At 44.7% G+C, this 18,294-nt stretch overlaps 1 protein-coding gene across 4 annotated transcripts in view; it reads left to right on the top strand.

The window, feature by feature from the left end:
- Positions 1–2,959, top strand: part of Myo10 (myosin X) — a 196,314-nt gene extending 193,355 nt beyond the window's left edge. For 2 of the 4 annotated variants that reach the window (XM_076916402.1, XM_034523354.2), the window contains exon 23: positions 1,438–1,680. In XM_076916402.1, coding sequence (XP_076772517.1) covers positions 1,438–1,539 — 102 coding nt within the window. In that variant the 3' untranslated portion in view covers positions 1,540–1,680. Of the gene's footprint in view, positions 1–1,437 lie in introns of all 4 variants that reach the window. The other 2 variants (XM_076916403.1, XM_034523353.2) reach the window with 2 other exon arrangements.
- The last annotated feature ends 15,335 nt before the right edge of the window (positions 2,960–18,294 follow it).

The following is an 18,294-nucleotide window of genomic DNA, read 5'->3' as shown; positions in this document are numbered from 1 at the left end:
ATGGCTCCAGATTTGCCTTGTCCCTTCTGTTGAGCACAGGAAACCGTCTCATTTGAAAGTGGGTTAGGAAAGGAAGAGAAGGAAAGGATATGATGAGAAAGAACATTGATGGCAGAGACACCCTGTAGAGAGGGGATGACCATGGCAAGGAACCACACCAGTCAGGTTCTGCGCTGGAGGCTGCAGAGATGGCTCAGCAGTTAAGAGCCTTGTTGCTTTTGTAGAGGACCCTAGTTTAATTCCCAGCACCCACATGGTGAGTTCCCAACCGTCTTCTGACCTCTAAAGGTACCAGTCACACACATGGTATAGAAATACACATGCAAGTAAAACACTCACACATGAAATAAAGTGATAAACCAATACTCCAGAGGCAGCCACAGAGCAGGAGGCAGCTGAGGGGCCTCCCCCATCTGGTCATAGTTGATTCTGGATCACAAAATCACATTCAGAAAAGTCACTTGAATACATGTGCTAGCGCCTCCAAACCTGAGCAAGTGTAATAATAAAAGAAGCCGCCAATTGAGGCCTCCTCAAGGGAGCTGCTACCAGGAAAGAGTGGTCATGGGGGATGGTGGTGGGCAAGAGGGCATTTGGGGTGCTGGGGGGCCAGGAAGGTGAATGGTGAAGTTTAGTGGATTGATGGAGAAAGTATGCCAAGGGTAGAAAGAGCTCCAGGTTCCAGTGCTGGCCTGTGGCACTTAGTTGAATCCCATGGAAAGTAAGAACCTACCCTGAAATCTAGGATTGTGTGAGACATTATTACAGTTAGTGGCTCTGCCAACATCAATATGGGTCGGGCAAGATTGGAAAGGCAGAAGAGGAAACAGAAACCTAGAAGATGTCTTTGTGTAGTCCAGGCTGACAGCACAGGGATAGCAGCATCCTTGGAAGATGCTAGCAAAGGTTCCTACCTAGCTCAGGAGAATGGCTGGTTTGCAGTGGAAGTGAGCTGGGTGTCTGGGGATCCCGCCATAGGTCTAACCCCACCCACTAGGCTCCCTTCTGCTTCAGCTGTGTCCAGAAAAATGGACCTGGAATTAGCTACTGTGACCTGGAAAGGCTGCTGCATCTCCAGATTTCCCCACCATTTTAACTGAAGACAGCCACTGGAACCCTAACGGTACCAAACTCTGGTGTACTAGTGGCACACTAGTTCCCAAAGTCAGGCAACACACATCAAATAAAATCACTGCTTTCTATACAAGAGCCACCAGGTGGTGCATGCTTTATTTAGAAAGGCTCCAGTTCACTTTCTCCTGAGCTAGGAATGGTCCACTCTGCTCAACTCTGGGTTCCCTATGTGTCTGGACCTGGACTTAGCATAGGAAGTTACTGGTTCGAACATGGAGGGCAGTCAGAGGATGTCTGCTTTAGCTAGGTTCCCGAACCTGGTAGAGATTGGTGACCACACATGGGGTCTGCTCTCCCTGGCAGGTGGTGGATGTGGCCAAGCTCATGAAGGCGTACATCAGCATGATTGTGAAGAAGCGCTACAGCACCACACGCTCTGTGAGCAGCCAGGGCAGCTCCAGGTGAAGACGAGCGAGCCCACGTGTCTTTCCGATCTGAACGTGCCACTCTTTGCCTGGGCCAGCGCCGGCGCCAGGTCCTGACCCAGCTTTGGAAACACAGCTGCCCAGGGTTCTGGAAACAGTCGACAGAGGGAGGAGTCCCCGGGGCTCCCTTCATCTATCAGCCTCAGTGATCATGTATTAAGCTGTCAGCCTTTAACCGTCTGCACAGTCTCTTAAGCTTTAGTATTCGTAGGTAGTTGATACTTGCCTTAAAGAAAGGGGAGAAAACCACGCAGCCACCAAAGCAGCCAGAAGTGCCTTAACTCGCAGAATCGACCCTGATCGACCTTAACTGTGCTACTGAGGGGAGGCGCTTTCGCCTCCTGGTGGCGTTTGCTGCAGAGCTTGGAGGCGGGGCATAGAACCACTGATTGTGCACTAACCTCCCCAACCTGATTTCCTAAGTGTGAGGGAAGCTGAGGGAGCAGGGACGGGAGACAGAGCGGAAGGGGACAGTGTGTTGTTGGAGCGGAGCGCTGCTGGCAGCCTTCCTTATGGACGTGTATTAACATTTTTGCTTTGTTTCGACTGTCTGTGCTTGCCCACGCATGCGCGTGTTCACACACTCAACACTTTTAAATCATTGTCCTGTGAGCATTAAACACAAAGGGAAGGAGGATGTGCAATGCTGTAAACAGTCTGTAGATTTTCCTAGTTCAGAGTTCTAGTCTCCAGGTGGCTTTATTAACTGACACGGATCCTGGATGTTCCTGTCTTTGCTGTACTTCGGGAAGAGACGTTATGACCCAGTTTTGTTTTGTTTTTTTACATGTAGCAGGGGCTGCAGCGACCTGCGACTGCTGTATTACTAACAGGTTCGCAGCCCAGAGAGATAACTGTATTTATAAACCACTCTTAAACTGCTGGCTCCAGTGTTGTTTTTAGTACAATATGAAGTCATTTTGGAGTCTTTTATTTCTAAAAGTTAAGTTAATTCTTTTTTTTTTTTTTTTTTTTTTTTTGGTCTTTTTTGAAGGGTAACATGTATCATCACTCTGGCTAGATTGCAGATATAACCATGTCAAATGTGAGGGGAGCTGCTGCATTCCCAAACTCTGTACCCCTCAAGCAAACCTCTAAGGGACCCCCGCCCCCGACAGAAATGCTGAGGCTTTAATGGAATTCACACATTGTTTCATCCGTAGTTTCTAAAGGTGGCCTGAACACAGCACCTGTAAATAACAGCGGTTGTAACCAGAAGAAAAGGAATCTGGACTGGGACTTTTATTTTTATATGGTAAAAAAATATATATATAAAAGTGGGCCAAACTAGTCTACTCACAAAGAAAGAAAAGTTACCTTGGCCTTATCCCTTACGGACAGCTACGTGGAAGCAGTGTCTCTTGGCTCACAAAGTGTGACAATAAAGGACAGTAATGTGCTGTGTTTGCTTTTCTTGAGTAGTTTTAAATAACCACGGGAGGGCTCTGACTTTTACATATTTATTTTTAGGTTTTAAAAATGTTACTGTATTGAGTTTTACAGAGGGCCCTTCTTATAAAATGTGCTTTGAACCCCTCCACATTCAGCCACCAACCCTTTCTTGGTCCTCCTCTCTGTCCCCATTTCCCCATTTTCTGTCTGCCTTTCCCTTCCTTTCATGTCATCTGCACATGTAAGATTTTGAGTCTGTGCAAGGAATATTTTTCTGCAACTGACTTAATTCACTTAAGATTATCTCCAGTTGCTGACTTCTGATCCCTCTACCTCCCTTCCAACCCTTATTTCATTCCAATCCCCCAACACTAGGTAGAAAAGGAAGGTAAGAGAGAAAAGAGGAATAACCTGTTTATGCTACTTCATGCTAATTAGGGACATCATCTTCGGGTTCCCAGGGGCAAGTTTAATCTTCCTTGTCAGAATATCCAGCAATCCACAAACAACAGAGGCGACCCCCTTTATACCCTCTCCAGAATCCCCAGAATTAAACTCTGCAGCTTGCAAAACCGCACCCCTGCTAGTGCACGAGGCAAATCATAATCCCCTGCTGTGAAGCAGCCTCTTATCCCACACCTGGGATTAAAACAAAAATATATATACATAGTGGGGTTATTTAAGAAATCAAAATTCTCACTACATCCAGTTGTCCATTTTTTTCTCAGATGACATTATTTCATACGGTTCTTTATTCACCTTCTATTGGTGGGCACCTTTATCTATTAAAGTCTCTAAGGCAGGAGAGATCGTCAGCTTTACAGTTGGCAGAGGTTATACAAAGAACTCAGAGAGCTAAGCACGCTAAAACCAAACAACCCAATCAAATGGCTAATAAAACGACCAGATGGTTCTCAAGAAAATACAAGTGGACTGTAAACATGAGAAATTCAAATAAACTTTTTCCATTCCATCTCACCCCAGTCAGAAATGCAGCCATCATGAAAACAAATGCAGGTGAGGATTCAAAGGGGAACCTGCCAAGGGCCAGCCTCAGCTTGGAGGCGGGGTTCCCGGAGAAAAGGGGTGTCTGGGAGTGGTAAAACAACTAGAAGTCAAATTGTAGGTCCAAGCTGGAGGCCTATGTTCTGCTCAAGACTGCTTTCAAGACCGCTCTCTGTATTCTGCTTTTTTCAAGACAGAAACTCTCTGGATAACTCATCTCATGCAGATAAAAAGCTCAGTTTTTTTTTTTAATTTACATATCAATCCAGTCATTACCCCAGGTTTCCTTTTGCTAATCCCATGAATCAGCATCCCATTCACCTAGCCCCTTGATTCTTAGAGATAGCAAGCACAGACAATAAGATAGCCCTGAAATTACTATTCCTACCATGCCTAGGCCCAAACCCAAACACACTGTCCCAGGCTGACCTTGGAAAAACTTGGCTAGGTAGGATATTGCCCTGGGATCACCACTCCCTAAATCTCTATTTCCTTTCTTAGTACCTTTCTGACAAGCTGGCTCATAGCTTTAAATATATATATATAGTTTTGGGGTTTTTTGTTTTGTTTTGTTTTTTGAGACAGGGTTTCTCTGTGTTGCTGTCCCGGAACTCTGTCGACCAGGCTGGCCTAGAACTCAGAAATCCACCTGCCTCTGCCTCCCAAGTGCTGGGATTAAAGGCGTGCACCACCACTGTCCAGCTGAGAAATTATATATTTTTAAACTCATGTTTTCAGAGTTCTTCCCCACAGCCTTAAGGGCTGTCCTGAAGGTCACATCTTTCTACCATCTTTCTACCATTTTGCTGAGACTACACTCTTGCCTCCTGGACTCATGCTGTTTCTGATTATCATGGAGTCATTCACCTTGGCAGAGAGGACATTCCTCTGAAGAACATAAAGTAAAATATACATACACACATACATATATGTATGTATACATACAAACAAGCCTTAACACCTATAGCAACCAGCAACACTGGTGGAGGCCTATGTCCTGCTGGCTTTGTTCCAGGGGCAGGAACCATGTCACACTTTCCCTGCTGTGGCCGAGCAGGACTTGGCAGGAACTTGTGTACACTGCTGGTGGAATGTAACCCACTATAGGAGCCAGTATGGAAATTCTTCATTCTTCTAAACACTGGAAATAGGCTGACCATATAAGCCAGCTACACTACTGGAGGGTCTTTACCTAAGTGACTCTGAAATCAGTCTGTCACAGAGGGCTGCTTTCCTTGTGTTTGGGTGTCACTACCTTGTGCATCATGGTATCCAGGCATTGTTTTTTTCTACTGCTGCCTCCTCAGAATCCTCAAAGATTGGTTCCAGGGGCCATACACAGGCAAATTAAGGTGTCTGAGTCGTGTGGGAAATGGAATTGTGTTTACATATCTCCTGTACACAACATCCTGGATGTGGTTATCATCCCTAGACTACTTATCCTGATGCCACGTAAATGTTGAGTACATTATTCAAAGAGTAACATATCCTGATTTCTTATTTCTTAGCTTGAGGTTGTTTGAGTCCATGGGTATGGAACTCTTGGATGCAGAAGGCCATCTGTATTTGTTCACCAAGTCTGAAAGCAGAGCCCTGGCCATCTGACCGCACAGCCGTGTCAGCCTTTACTGACACCCTATGTTGCTTCAAGGAAGCAGATAAGGGCAAAGATAGAGGACTGTATATGAAACCACATAAATATGAGGACCTGAAATGTCTTCATGGTGAACAGTGTCTTTTGCCTGTCTACAAAGTGTGCCTGACCTCGAAACCTGTGGTGCTTGAGGCCATCTGTAACACAGAGTGTGCTGGTGAGCAAGCTGCCACTGGTCACTGATCTGCCTGATTTGCTTTGGAACCGCAACCTCAGAGAGGGCTGGGGAGAGCCTGTGATCTCATGAGACTGAAGGAAAGCAAGCAGGGAGGAAATGCCTTCATTTTCATTGTTACGGAGAAATATTTTGGCAGAAATTCCACTGGTCAGCACTGAAGATCCTCTCTGCAAACTTGTACCCAAAGGGAACCCCACCCCATTTATGATGAGGAAATGGCTTGGAAAGTGTCGTGTGCCCCCCCCCCCCCAGTACCACTGCTAAGCGGCATGGCACGTGAGCTTTATTTGGTTTGATGTTTTGCTGAGAAGTGACTCGATTCAGAAGATATTTTCCCTCCAGTACCGCCTCCTCCATAATCACAGAACAGCCCCACCTGGCAAGGAGACTGCACTTCCTCAGCCATAATCCATTCCTATTTTGGGGAAAGGTGTGTGTGTGTGTGTGTGTGTGTGTGATATAGTTCTGAAAATGGCAGTGGAGTAATCTGGCATCTGTTTATTACTGAGAAGGATATTTCTCTGCTAACATCTTGTTCTATTTTTATCTGTTTGATTTTCCTTTCTAGAGGAGTACAAGTAAATTGTCTTTTGAAATGCAAATATCTAAAGGTACAAGTAATGTTCAGTTATGGACAAGGTGCATGCCACACCTGCACAGGGTGTTCATGCCACGTATCACGCACGTTGTCAGAGGATGACTTGCTGAAGTCACTTCACTCCTGCCTCTGTGCGGGTTCCAGGGACTGGATTCAGGTCACCTGGTTGGCAAGTCTTTAGCAAATGAGCCATCACCTTGGACCTTCCTTTTCCTTTTAAAATGTAAATTAATAATATCCTTATAATTTTCATTTTCCTGATTAGGAATGGTAAATACTAATCAATCAGAATGGCTGTCATGTCAACAAATGATATCACGGATGTAAGGAAAGGGGGACTTATGATGAGGTATAAACTAATATAACCACTTTGGAAATTGGTGTGTTTTCTCAAAAAATTAAAAACAGGATGACCACAGGTCCCAGCTACATCACTGTGGGCTTGCACACAAGGGACATTTGTGTTTATGTCACTCTGGTCTCAATAGTAAGGAAATGGGATCCCCTACATGTCCAACAGATGAGTGGATAGCAAACCTGCAGAAGCTCTGCAGAAAGGAATTTTATTCAGCCACAAAGATAAATAAAATTATAGGAACATGGGCTCACAGAGATAAGCACAACTGTTGTCTGCCATGTGCGTCCTAGCTGCCATGTGCGTCCTAGCTGCCATGTGCGTCCTAGCTGCCATGTGCATCCTAGCTGCCATGTGCGTCCTAGCTGCCATGTGCATCCTAGCTTCTACGTTTCATGTATGTGTAGTGAATAGGTGTGAGTGGAGGAAAAGAACAAAACAGAAAGTCACCCCAGAAGGAGAAAAGGAGAGGAGGCTTTAGGTGGAGATAGAACATCATGTTCTCTGAGTTAAGGAGGTAGTGCAAACAGCAGTGAGGGGTGTGGTGGGGAAGGGAGAGAAGTGTGTACCCTGGGGAAGTGTGTATGGGGAAGGCTCATGCTAAATGAGCATGGGAAAATGAAAGCTAGTTGCTAGCTTTAAGGTGTAGAACCTGATACTAGATCCTCCCTTTGAATGTGTGTGTGTGTGTGTGTGTGTGTGTGTGTGTGTGTGTGTGTGTGTGTGTGAGAGAGAGAGAGAGAGAGAGAGAGAGAGAGAGAGAGAGGGTGGGGGGGAGAGGGGAGAGAGGGGAGAGAGGGGAGAGAGGAGAGAGAGAGAAGGAGAGAGGGGAGAGAGGGGAGAGAGAGAGAAAACTGGATATCAGAGCCTGTGGTAATTGGCTTGCTCCTTTCACAGGTGGGTCCTAGAGATGGAATTCTGATAATCAGTTCCAGAGATCGACCTCATCAGCCCTGTTCATATGTTTAATTTTCTTAGGATACATCTCATCCCTTTGAGTGGGAACAGTGCCCACTAGGGTTGATGGACAGTCAGTAAGCAGGGTCTACTAATGCCAAGACACCTTGGCATTTACTTGGTGTGTGTCTGTAGCTTGATTAGTCTTTTCATTCTCTCATAGAATAAAAGGTAACTAAAAATAAAGTGGCGAATTAAAAAAGAATGAAATTAATAATGCCTAAAAGTGTGATCTCGTGGAGATTCAGAGCATGGTTTAGCATTGAAGAAATTTAGTCAGCTTCCAGGTTAGAAAAAGAAACACTCTAAAGTTCAACACTAACCATAAAAAAAAATAAATTAATCCTAATTTATTAAGTATGTCCTGTTCAGTTACTGTTTGGCTTCAAAAGACAAAACACCAACACTACCTCAGTGGAATTTGAAAAGAAAACAGAATTATATGAAGCTACTTGGAGCATGGCTGAAAATATAATATCTAAATATAAGAAAGTGTCTTAGTCAGGGTTCCTATTCCTGAACAAAACATTATGACCAAGAAGCAAGTTGGGGAGGAAAGGGTTTATTCAGCTTACACTTCCACATTGCTGTTCATCACCAAAGGAAGTCAGGACAGGAACTCACACAGGGCAGGAACTTGGAGTCAGGAGCTGATGCACAGGCCTTGGAGGGATGCTGCTTACTGGCTTGCTTCCCCTGACTTGTTCAGCTTGCTTTCTTATAGAACCCAAGACTACCAGCCCAGGGATGGCACCACCCACAATGGGCCCTCCCACCCTTTATCACTAATTGAGAAAATGCCTTACAGCTGGGTCTCATGGAGGCATTTCCTCAAGGGAGGATCCTTCCTTCCTCTGTGGTAACTCCAGTTTGTGTCAAATTGACACACAAAACCAGCCAGTACAGAAAGATTAAGACCGTTCTGACAGTCGCAGTCTATGTGTCATCCGCATGTGTCCTGAAGGACGCTGGAAGAAGAAAGGTGAGAAGGAAAGTAAGAGGACTTTAAGCCAAAAAGAAAAACAACAACAACAACAACAAAAAGAGATCTGTGACACTTACTGTGAAGATGGACCAGTCCAGTGGGACAAACATCGAGAAAACTCACAAAATGAACATGGCCCAGATTTCTAAGGTGATTCCTTCATGTCAGGGTCCAGCTTCAACACAGGATCAGAGTTCTCAACTGGAACTCTGGAAGCAGGGATATCTGGAAGGCACATAATAAATAGACACAGACTACTTTTTTGGGTACAAGCTGACAGGCAATTTTTCAAGGCTTAAAGTTTCTCTTCTCTCTCACTCTCTGCTTTCTTTCTCTCTCACTCATTTGCTCGCAACTTGAGGCTGCACATGAAAGAGTTAAAATTTTTTAAACCTTCCGCAGATGGAGTCAAGAGTGCAGATCAGCTTGTTCTGCGCTCTGGGTCCTAGGAAGCTAGCTCTCCACAAGACAAAATAGATAAGATAGGAGTTCAGAGCTGAGAGTTCAGGTCAGAGTGACCGTGCACCATGGGTACCAGGAACTAAAAACTGACCATAAGATAGATTGAATAGGGTTTGAGCTGGGAGTTCAAGTTAGCGTGCCTGTACACCCTGGATACCAGGAACTTGACTGACCACAAGATAGATGGCTGATTACATATAGGCTCTTAGAGAATAGCCTGTTCCTTGTACTCTGTCACAAACTGAATAATGGGCTGGGACTTTCCACAGGTGCTCTCCAATAGCCCTCCCTTACTTCCCCTGGGTTGTGGTTCCCCCCCCCCCAAGTTGTAGTTTTGGGCTTTAAATTTTCTCTGTCTCCAAAGACCCGGGGTCGGACCCCACTGCCCCTGTGTGGGTCATGGGTCTTGACCTCAGTATACTGATTAAAATATACCTCTTGCTGATTGCATCAAGTTCGGTGTCTTGTGGGTTAATGAGTGACCACGAATTCCCGAGGCTTGGGTGAGGTCCTCCATTCGTGGGGGCCTTACACACACTCTCTGCATCCTCCTGCACACTCTGCTTCTCTCCTGTGAGCTTTTCTTTTCTTGAACTCCCAAACTTCTACACACCTCTGTGTGTTCCCCTCTCACACTCACACACACTCTTCACACACGTCTTATATACAGCTCACACACACCACATGCACTCTCCTTTCACTCACACAGTCTCCATACACACCTCTCATTCTCTCTTCACTCACTCTTCACATGCTCTCTCATCTGCTCTCATTCTCTCTCTCTCTCTCTCTCTCTCTCTCTCTCTCTCTCTCTCTCTCTCTCACACACACACACACCACATTCACCTCACATGCATCTCCCTCTTTCTCTTGCCCCAGTCTTTTATAGATACTCCAAAAGCAGGCAGAAAAAAAAAAGACATTCTATAATCATTGCCAAATCAAATTCAAAAGAATAACCACGTCCCACAAAGAATTAAGAATTACAATTGTTCCCCAAAGTTTCAAGCTTCCCTATTAATAAAATAATAATAACTATTAACAAAATAATAATAATTGCAAACTTATCATTATTTAAACTTTAACTTTTAACTTATTATACTTCAGAGCTCTGAGGTCAGCTACTTGATTTTCCTGTGAAGCTCTAATGATAAATGACATGGGCAAAGCTGTCAGGCAGTGGCCCGAAAAAATCAAATTAACCCTTAACTCAGTAGTTCCCCTAGCTTTCTACTTCTGTGCATTGCACACAATGACTCTCCTAAGAGTCCCAGTGTTCTGACTTAGTTTTTCTAATATAAAATTTTATGTATTCTATACTTCCTTATCTAGGAACCACTCTTAAATGTTGTGTAAAACTTATTTCATAACTTCAGTAGATTTTTCCTTTCTTGGGGTCCCAGTGTTGGCTCTATTTCATTTTCTAATAATTTCTTCAAACTTTCTTTGCAAGTCAACCATTAATCTGGAACTACCATTGTGCAGTTATTGCATTGTTTCCAAGATGAAAACACACAGCATGCACCTGGGCCATTAGAACTGTGCTATGTTGTGCCCCGGGGCCTCAGTTTTTAATTGTTTAAGAATCATTACATCAAGGACCATCCAGTTTCACAGAATTCACCAGAGCAGAAGGAAAAAGAAGTAAGAAAGTCAGATATAATAGAACAATTATGCACACTGAGGCTAACTGGAAAGCAGTCAAGCACAGATGAAATCTATACAGCTGTTGTCCAGGGCTAAGGTTAGGAGAAAAGGGAACAACTGGTTTTTTTTACAAAGAGCTGCTGCAGGCTACTGAGATGTTTCCATCCTGGCCTACTGCAGGCAGTCCTTTATTTCAGATGATGGGTCCCCTGGAGGAATGTGTCTCCTGCTTCTCAGGGTCCCAGACACCATCCTCTTTATTAGGAGCTGCCGAGGGCTTCTCAGATGTCTCCATTCCGGCCTGCCGCAGGCAGTGCTTGTCATTGTATGCTGTCCCCAGCACCTTCACTCTCCTTTCTTTATGCCTGTCATTTAATTGTGTCTGCCAGATGTGTTCACCACATATGTGTCAGTCTTACTGCCAAACACATCACCATCGCCATGTGTTCATCATCCCAGTAGCCACCATGCAAGTTCTACTTTAAAGTGAGACTACTGAGGTTTAGAATAGGAATTACGTAACTTGCTGTAACAGCTAGCTTTGCTGTGTAACAAATCATCCCCAGCATCCATGACTATATGAACAACTCTCTTGGGTGTTGTTACAAAACATCTGACCAAAAAAGGTTTATTTTGGTTCACAGTTTGAAGGTATTGTCTACCATGGTGGAGAAAGAAAACAGCACTAGAGCATGAAACCGGTCAATGTCATAGAGTCAGGAAGAGAAAAAGAAATGTTGCTCAACAAGTTATTCCAAACCAAGACATGCTATGCATATATAGTTTTGGTCTTCCCATCTCAACCTAATCAAGAAAGTCAGTCACCAGATGGTGTGAAATTGACAATATTAACTGTCACACTGGCTAAAGTAAACAGTTGATTTAGTTGGTTACTCTGCAGTGGTTCTCAGCCTTCCTAATGTTGTGACCCTTTAATGTGTGGTTTCTCATGGTGTGGTGACCACCAATGATAAATCCTTAAAGCCGGCAGGTCCTGCTGGGGCTCTCAGGAGCTGAGTGGGATGGTGAGTGTCAAAGACCCAAAGAAATACACCCAGCCAGGAGGCCTGTCAACTTTAATGTAACAACCTCTTGTTTATATAAACTGGGAGCATAGGGAGGAGGGGTTTTGGAGGGGTGAGATGATGTAGGAGGTGGGGAAGGATGACGGAGTGTATGGGATGACTGACAGGGCCAATGGCAAAGCTCTATATCAGCAACAGCTGAGGAGAAGCAGGGCCAAACAGGTCCAGTTGAGTGACTCTGGGATGGAAGTGACTGAGACAGGTCTCAAACTTGAGCCAGGCTTAGACTCTCCCACAAGGCCGCAAAAACTCGAGCCAAGCTCGGGTTTGTCCACAAGGCCCAAATCAGGGGCACAACATCTTTTCATTGCTATTTCATACCTGTAATTTTGTTACTGTTATGAATCATAATGTGAATATCTACTTTTTTCCGATGGTCTTAAGCAACCCCCCTGAAAGGGTCATTTGACCCCTAAAGTGGTTGAGAACCACTGCTCTAGAGGTTGTTAATGTGAGCTGGGCCCTGGGCAATCTTTATTTATTTATTTATTTATTTTTTTGAGACAGGGTTGCTCTGTGTAGCCCTGGCTGTACTGGAACTCACTCTGTAGACCAGGCTAGCCTTGAACTCAGAAATCTGCCTGCCTCTGCCTCCCAAGTGCTGGGATTAAAGGCGTGTGCCACCACTGCCTGGCACACCTGGGCAATCTTAATGCTCACTTTTTCTGTCTCTTCAGTAAACTCCCAGGTCACTTTATTGGGTCTTATTTCAGTTTTTCACATGGTTAGATCCTCTCAAAGGGATAGCTGAGCTTTCTTCAATCTAGTGCTTCTTCAAGTTTACACAGCGATTGACCAGGTCTTGAGAAACCCAACCAGACAGGCAAGGCCTTTGGAAACCTAGACTCAAACTTTTCAGATTGCTACTTCCTCTACGTTCTTTCACTCAAATAAAAGTGGTGCCCCAGAGTGATCAAGAGGTGGGGAGTTAGAATTGTTGTCTCAGGGGCTTACTGCTGAATAAACTCACCCTTTCTAGCTCTTTCTGAACTCTGGCTGGCTGGTTCAATCAACTCAGCTGTTCTGGCTCAAACTCCCCTCCAAGCTGACAGATTAAAACTGTCTTTTCTTAGCCTCTCACTGAATTGCTCTGCTTGGCTTCAAGCTAACTCTGGCAATTTGTTCTCATCTTCTGTCTCCTTCTTATTCTCTGTTGCGCGCACCTCTCGTGTCCCCTTCGCCCGCGAAAGAGAGACAGTGAGGCAGTATTCGGGTATTACCACAGACAAGGCTTTACTTGTAACAGCAGAAGCGGAAAGACCCAAAGCCCGGGAAAGGCACTGCTATATATACCCTAGAGTGGCGTGTTCACTTCTGATTGGTTGTTCACTCATCACCCCATATTACGCCCCGGGATGGGCAGTGACTCTGGCGCGCTTTCTGCCTTTTGCACCTGCGCAGTCAGTTGTTTACTAGTGGGAGGACAGGATGCCTGTGCCATCTTGTAATGGCGAATGTTGACACGCTCACTGCAGCTCCCAACAATTCTCTGGCTTCAACTGCCTCTGCTGACCTCCACTGAACTGCATAAACTCACAAATGAACTCCCGCACTGCATTCACTCCCAACTGACTGAACAAACTCAAACTCCATGCAACTGAACTGAGTGACTCTCTCTGCTCACTCTTAAGTAGCCTCTCTGTAGGACTGTGAAAGGTAGCCTCATTTCTGGTTGAACTAAGGATCAAAACCCTAAAGGGATGATAGGCATTTTGGCTGTTCCCAGGCACCAGGCTCCTGGCATGAGGCCGAAGTCATCCATAGGTTTGTGGCCATCAATTATGTAAGGGCAATCCCCCAAACCCTTCCACAGGTAGAGGACATGACCTATAATTACATAGACTCAAGACAGATCTCCATTTTAATGAGGTACCTAAAGACCTGAAGGACTTAGTCAATAAACTCTCCTTTCCAGACACTTCTCCATGAAAAGGGTGTTTAATCTCAGGCCTGCCCTGAGAAGTGGGGTATGGTTTTACTCATCTACTTTTTACCATAACAATAAATGCCTTAAAACCATGGACTGCCTCTTTTCATCAGGATCTGCCATGGGAAGCCATGGAGAAGGCCTTTGCCTACAGAACCACTATCTAATCTCCCCTAGAAGGCCTCTCTGTGATCCCAGCCAAGGCTGCCACCAAGCCAAGCCAAAGCCTAAGCCAAGGACTCTTCTCCCTCACCAGCCAGGGCTCCTCCTCCCACCCTCCACCCCTGCCTGTGGGCCTCCACTCTGTTCTTTGCTCTTCCACGGCTCCCAGCAATGCCTAGGTGTCTGAGAGCCTGAGAACCAGATGGCCCCAGCCTCCTTGTAGGCCCGGGGACCCCTGAGCCAGCTCCAGCTTTCCCACACCTCAGACTGCATGCCCCACCCTTGGAACCATTTCCCGGGGCTGCCCTACGGCCCTACACCCACACAGTGACAGTGAGGGGTAAGTGCTGGTCACTTCCCCCATCCTGTCTCCAGGAGTGGCCCAGACCTGTGGCGAAGAAGATGCAGGACCCATAACCCTACACCTCTCTTTTTCCTTTCTGTTCTCATGAGAGTTGGGATTATTCTATCTCTGACTCATTCCGTCAAATCTTTCTCTGATTCATCACTTTGTCTGCCCCTCAATAAGATCCCACTTTCAAACATGGCTGCTTCCTTTGACAAGCTAATGTTACCTACATTGTTTGAGATTAAAAGTATGTACTAAACCTGAAAGGGTTAAAATTTTTCAAAAACTTCTAACAGGCTGAGCAGAACCAAGAGTGCAGGTCAGCTTGGTCGTGAGCTCTGTGTTTCAGGAACTTGGCTGACCACAAGATAGATGGTTGATTATGAATAGGCTCTTTGAGAATAGCCTATACAAAATGTTCCTCATGACTGTTCCTTGGCCCCTGTCACAAACTGAATAATGGGCTGGGACTTTCCAAAGGTGCTCTCCAATAACCCTCCTTCACTCCCCTGGGTTGTAGTTTCCCCCCTGAGTTGTGGTTTTTGCCTTTAAATTTTTTCTGTCTCCAAAGCCCCCCGAGGTCAGACCCCACTGCCCCTGCGTGAGCTATGGGTCTTTGTCGGGAACCACACTAGCCCCACATTCAGGTGCCAAAATATGTCGCGGCCTGCGCCGAGTTTGGTGGCCACTGTATCCCGGTCCAAGCTGCCGTCCAGTCCACGGGTCGGGGTTCAGCGAGAGGGGGGGGGATGGATGAGAGAGAGAGAGAGAGAGAGAGAGAGAGAGAGAGAGAGAGAGAGGATGGACTCGAAGAATGGATACCAGACAGAGTGTGTTTCAATCCCGTTTATTCTTCAGTCTCTCTTCCTCTAAGTGTCTGATTCTCTCTATATATTCTGATTCTCTACCGTCTACCTCTGCCTTTTATATGTCTCACTTCTAAGCCATGCCTTTTGGTCACACCTTTAATCATGCCCTTGGGTCTTGTCTCTAAATCTGATCTCCACACTTCTAAGTCACACTCTTAAGTCACACACCTTTAATCTCACACACCTTTAATCTCACACACTCAAGGTATCTAAACCAAGATTATCAGAGTGTGCTCAACTGTTGTAGGCTATTGTAATCCAAGTCTCATGTCAGGGTATATGGCTCAAGATGGCTGCAAAGCTGATAGCCGCTTTCTGCTAAAAGTCAGCCCCCAACAGGTCTTGACCTCAACATGTTGATCGTAATATACCTCTTGCTGATTACATCAAGTTTGGTGTCTTGTGAATTATTGGGTGGCCTCGAATTCCTGAGGCTTTGGTGAGGTCCTCCCTTCATGGGGGCCTTACAGCTACTTCCTTGGATAAGCTAATGTTACCTACATTGTTTGAGATTAAAAGTGTGCACTAAACCAATGTCTGTATTCCAGCCAAAGCAAACATGTTGCTGAATTAAAACTCCTCTACACCTTACCTTCCTGTATGGACACACCCATTCTAGGTGGCATGACCCATCATTATTCCACATTGGCTTCCTGTCATTAGACACTTTTCATGGAATCCTACATTGTGCCCTACTTATTGCTCCCTTTCTACTATCTCCTCCTAGTCTCATTTCTTTGGATTCTTCCATATTCATTTTCTCTTTACTCATAACAACATGGTCCAGGGCTTAATGTCTTCTGACTTGTAGTTGCTTGTGCCAGACTGCTAACCATCCCCCCCGGTAATCCACCATGCACCCTCTCCCTTTACCTTTCAGTATGGAATTACTCAGAATTTTTCTTCGCAGAGGAAGTTTAGCTGTAGAATGTGTTTCCAATGTTCATTTGCAGTTCTGTGCAGGTGGCAATTTTACATCAAGTTGCAAATTCTTGATACCTCTCCCTGAAAAGGTAAGATCTAATTCTCATGAGAATGTGCTAGCCACAGTGGTTACGCCTAATGAATAGGGTGATGTGTAAAAGATACTGCATGGACATACAAACCAAGGTCATAACTGCTTTTTCTCTTGGGTTACCGTACTCTGAGATAGCATGTGAAAGTCTCACTAATCTGAAGCTGTTGCCATAGTTTAAAAATGTGTATGTGTATATATATATATATATATATATATATATATATATATGCATAAATATATATTTATATATATATAATATTTATATATTTATATAAATATATATTTATGCACATATATCATATATAATATATTATACATATATGCATTATATATATGAAATACACACACACACACACACACACACACACACACACACACATACACACACACACTTCCACATGGCAAAATGATGTCAAAACCCAAGGCTAACTATCTGAAGTTGCTTGTCACCCCATCTTTAACTATAAGAGACCTCCTTCACCTTATTTTTCAACCACTCCATCTCCTGCTCTGGTAAACCTGCCTTGCCCTGCCCTGCCCTGCTAAGATCTGTCTAAACTGCAAAATCAATAATGCTTAAGTTTGAGATGGTTGGTTAAACAACATTAGATAGCCAGGATCTCTTCCAGTGCTAGACATTGGGTGCTGCCAAAAGAGCTTGCCTGTGACTTTTGGACTAGGTGGCGGGAAAGGAGCTGACCTTAGGAAGCATGCTAGAGGAAACTGAGTTACTAGAGGCCTAGTGGCCCTTGGAATGGGCACTGATGGGAACTTAAAGTCAAGTATTGCTGGAAGATGTGAGAAAGGACACCTTCATAATTAGGTAGAAAGTCTATCTGCACACCGACTATGGTCATTCACACTCCAGAGAAGGTGTGGAAGATGCACTTGACTTCTTTCTGCTGCTTATAGAAAAGAGACAGGAATAAATAAGCTGGAAAAAATACTGTTGAATAAAAAGGAGCCAATGTGTGAAGCACCTACTCACCCAGCTGTTCCTCCAGGGTGCTTCTATCAGCCTTTGAAAGAAGAAAGAAAACTAAATAAAAGGTTAATAACATATGCCAGGTGTGGTGGCCCACACCTTTAATCCCAGCACTTGGAAGGCAAGAGGCAGGTGGATCTCTGTGAGTTTGAGGCCAGCCTTGTCTACACAATGAAGTCCAGTTTTGTGGGATGATTCCAGGTAGTTTTTATGCTATAAGAACACTTAATGTTGGAAAGGAAGTATAGGAGAAAAACGTTGCATCCTCTGATGTAAAAACCCCCACCTGTGTTGTGCTCAGACTGGGCTGAGCTCTAAACTGATTCACAGGAGCGTATATAGTAAGAGCCACTATGCAATAACATCATCACAGCAAGACAGAGGTTACAGATAGAACCCAACCAGTACTGATACAGACAGGAAGCTAAAGCATTGAAAATCTGACTGTGAGAATCCTTCAAGGCTGAATATAAAACGTAACGAGAGATCATATGACTTCTTCAAGGCAACAGACTCAATCATTCATGAGCAGAGCAAGGTCCTGTTCCCTGATGATCTGAGAGCTCCTGCTTCACACATTCATTTTACACTTTAAGCCATCAACCTCCTGATGCTCCTCAATATGCATGTTCTGATCCCTGGACTCACCCATGAGAGGGGTGCACTGATTGCCCACTGATACCTGTAGCCAAGAGTGCCCTCCATGCCCAGACAATACAAATGATTCTTTGTCATCTTGGTCTTACTTTAAGTCACTACCAGATGTGCCTTTCCTCACTGCTAAATATAGAATAGCAGAATTTTTTTTTGCTTTAAAATTTTTTTGTTATATTTAAAAATTATATGTATGTGTCTGTATCTGCACATGAGTATGTACACATGAGTGCAGGTTCCTGCAGAGTCCAGAAGAGGGCGCTGGATCGAAGCTGGAGTTACAGGTTGTTATGAGCTGCCCATTGTGGGCTCTGGGCAGCCAACTCAGGTCCTCTTTAAGAGCAATTGTTTCTTTTGGGTTTTGTTTGTTTTCTTTGTGTAACCCCAGCTATCCTGAAACTTGTTCTGTCGACCAGACTGGCTTTGAACTCACAGAGATCCACCTGTCTCTGT

Source organism: Arvicanthis niloticus, chromosome 19 (genome assembly GCF_011762505.2).
Source record: "Arvicanthis niloticus isolate mArvNil1 chromosome 19, mArvNil1.pat.X, whole genome shotgun sequence".
Classification (NCBI taxonomy): domain Eukaryota; kingdom Metazoa; phylum Chordata; class Mammalia; order Rodentia; family Muridae; genus Arvicanthis; species Arvicanthis niloticus.
This window is presented reverse-complemented; position numbering and strand designations above follow the sequence as displayed.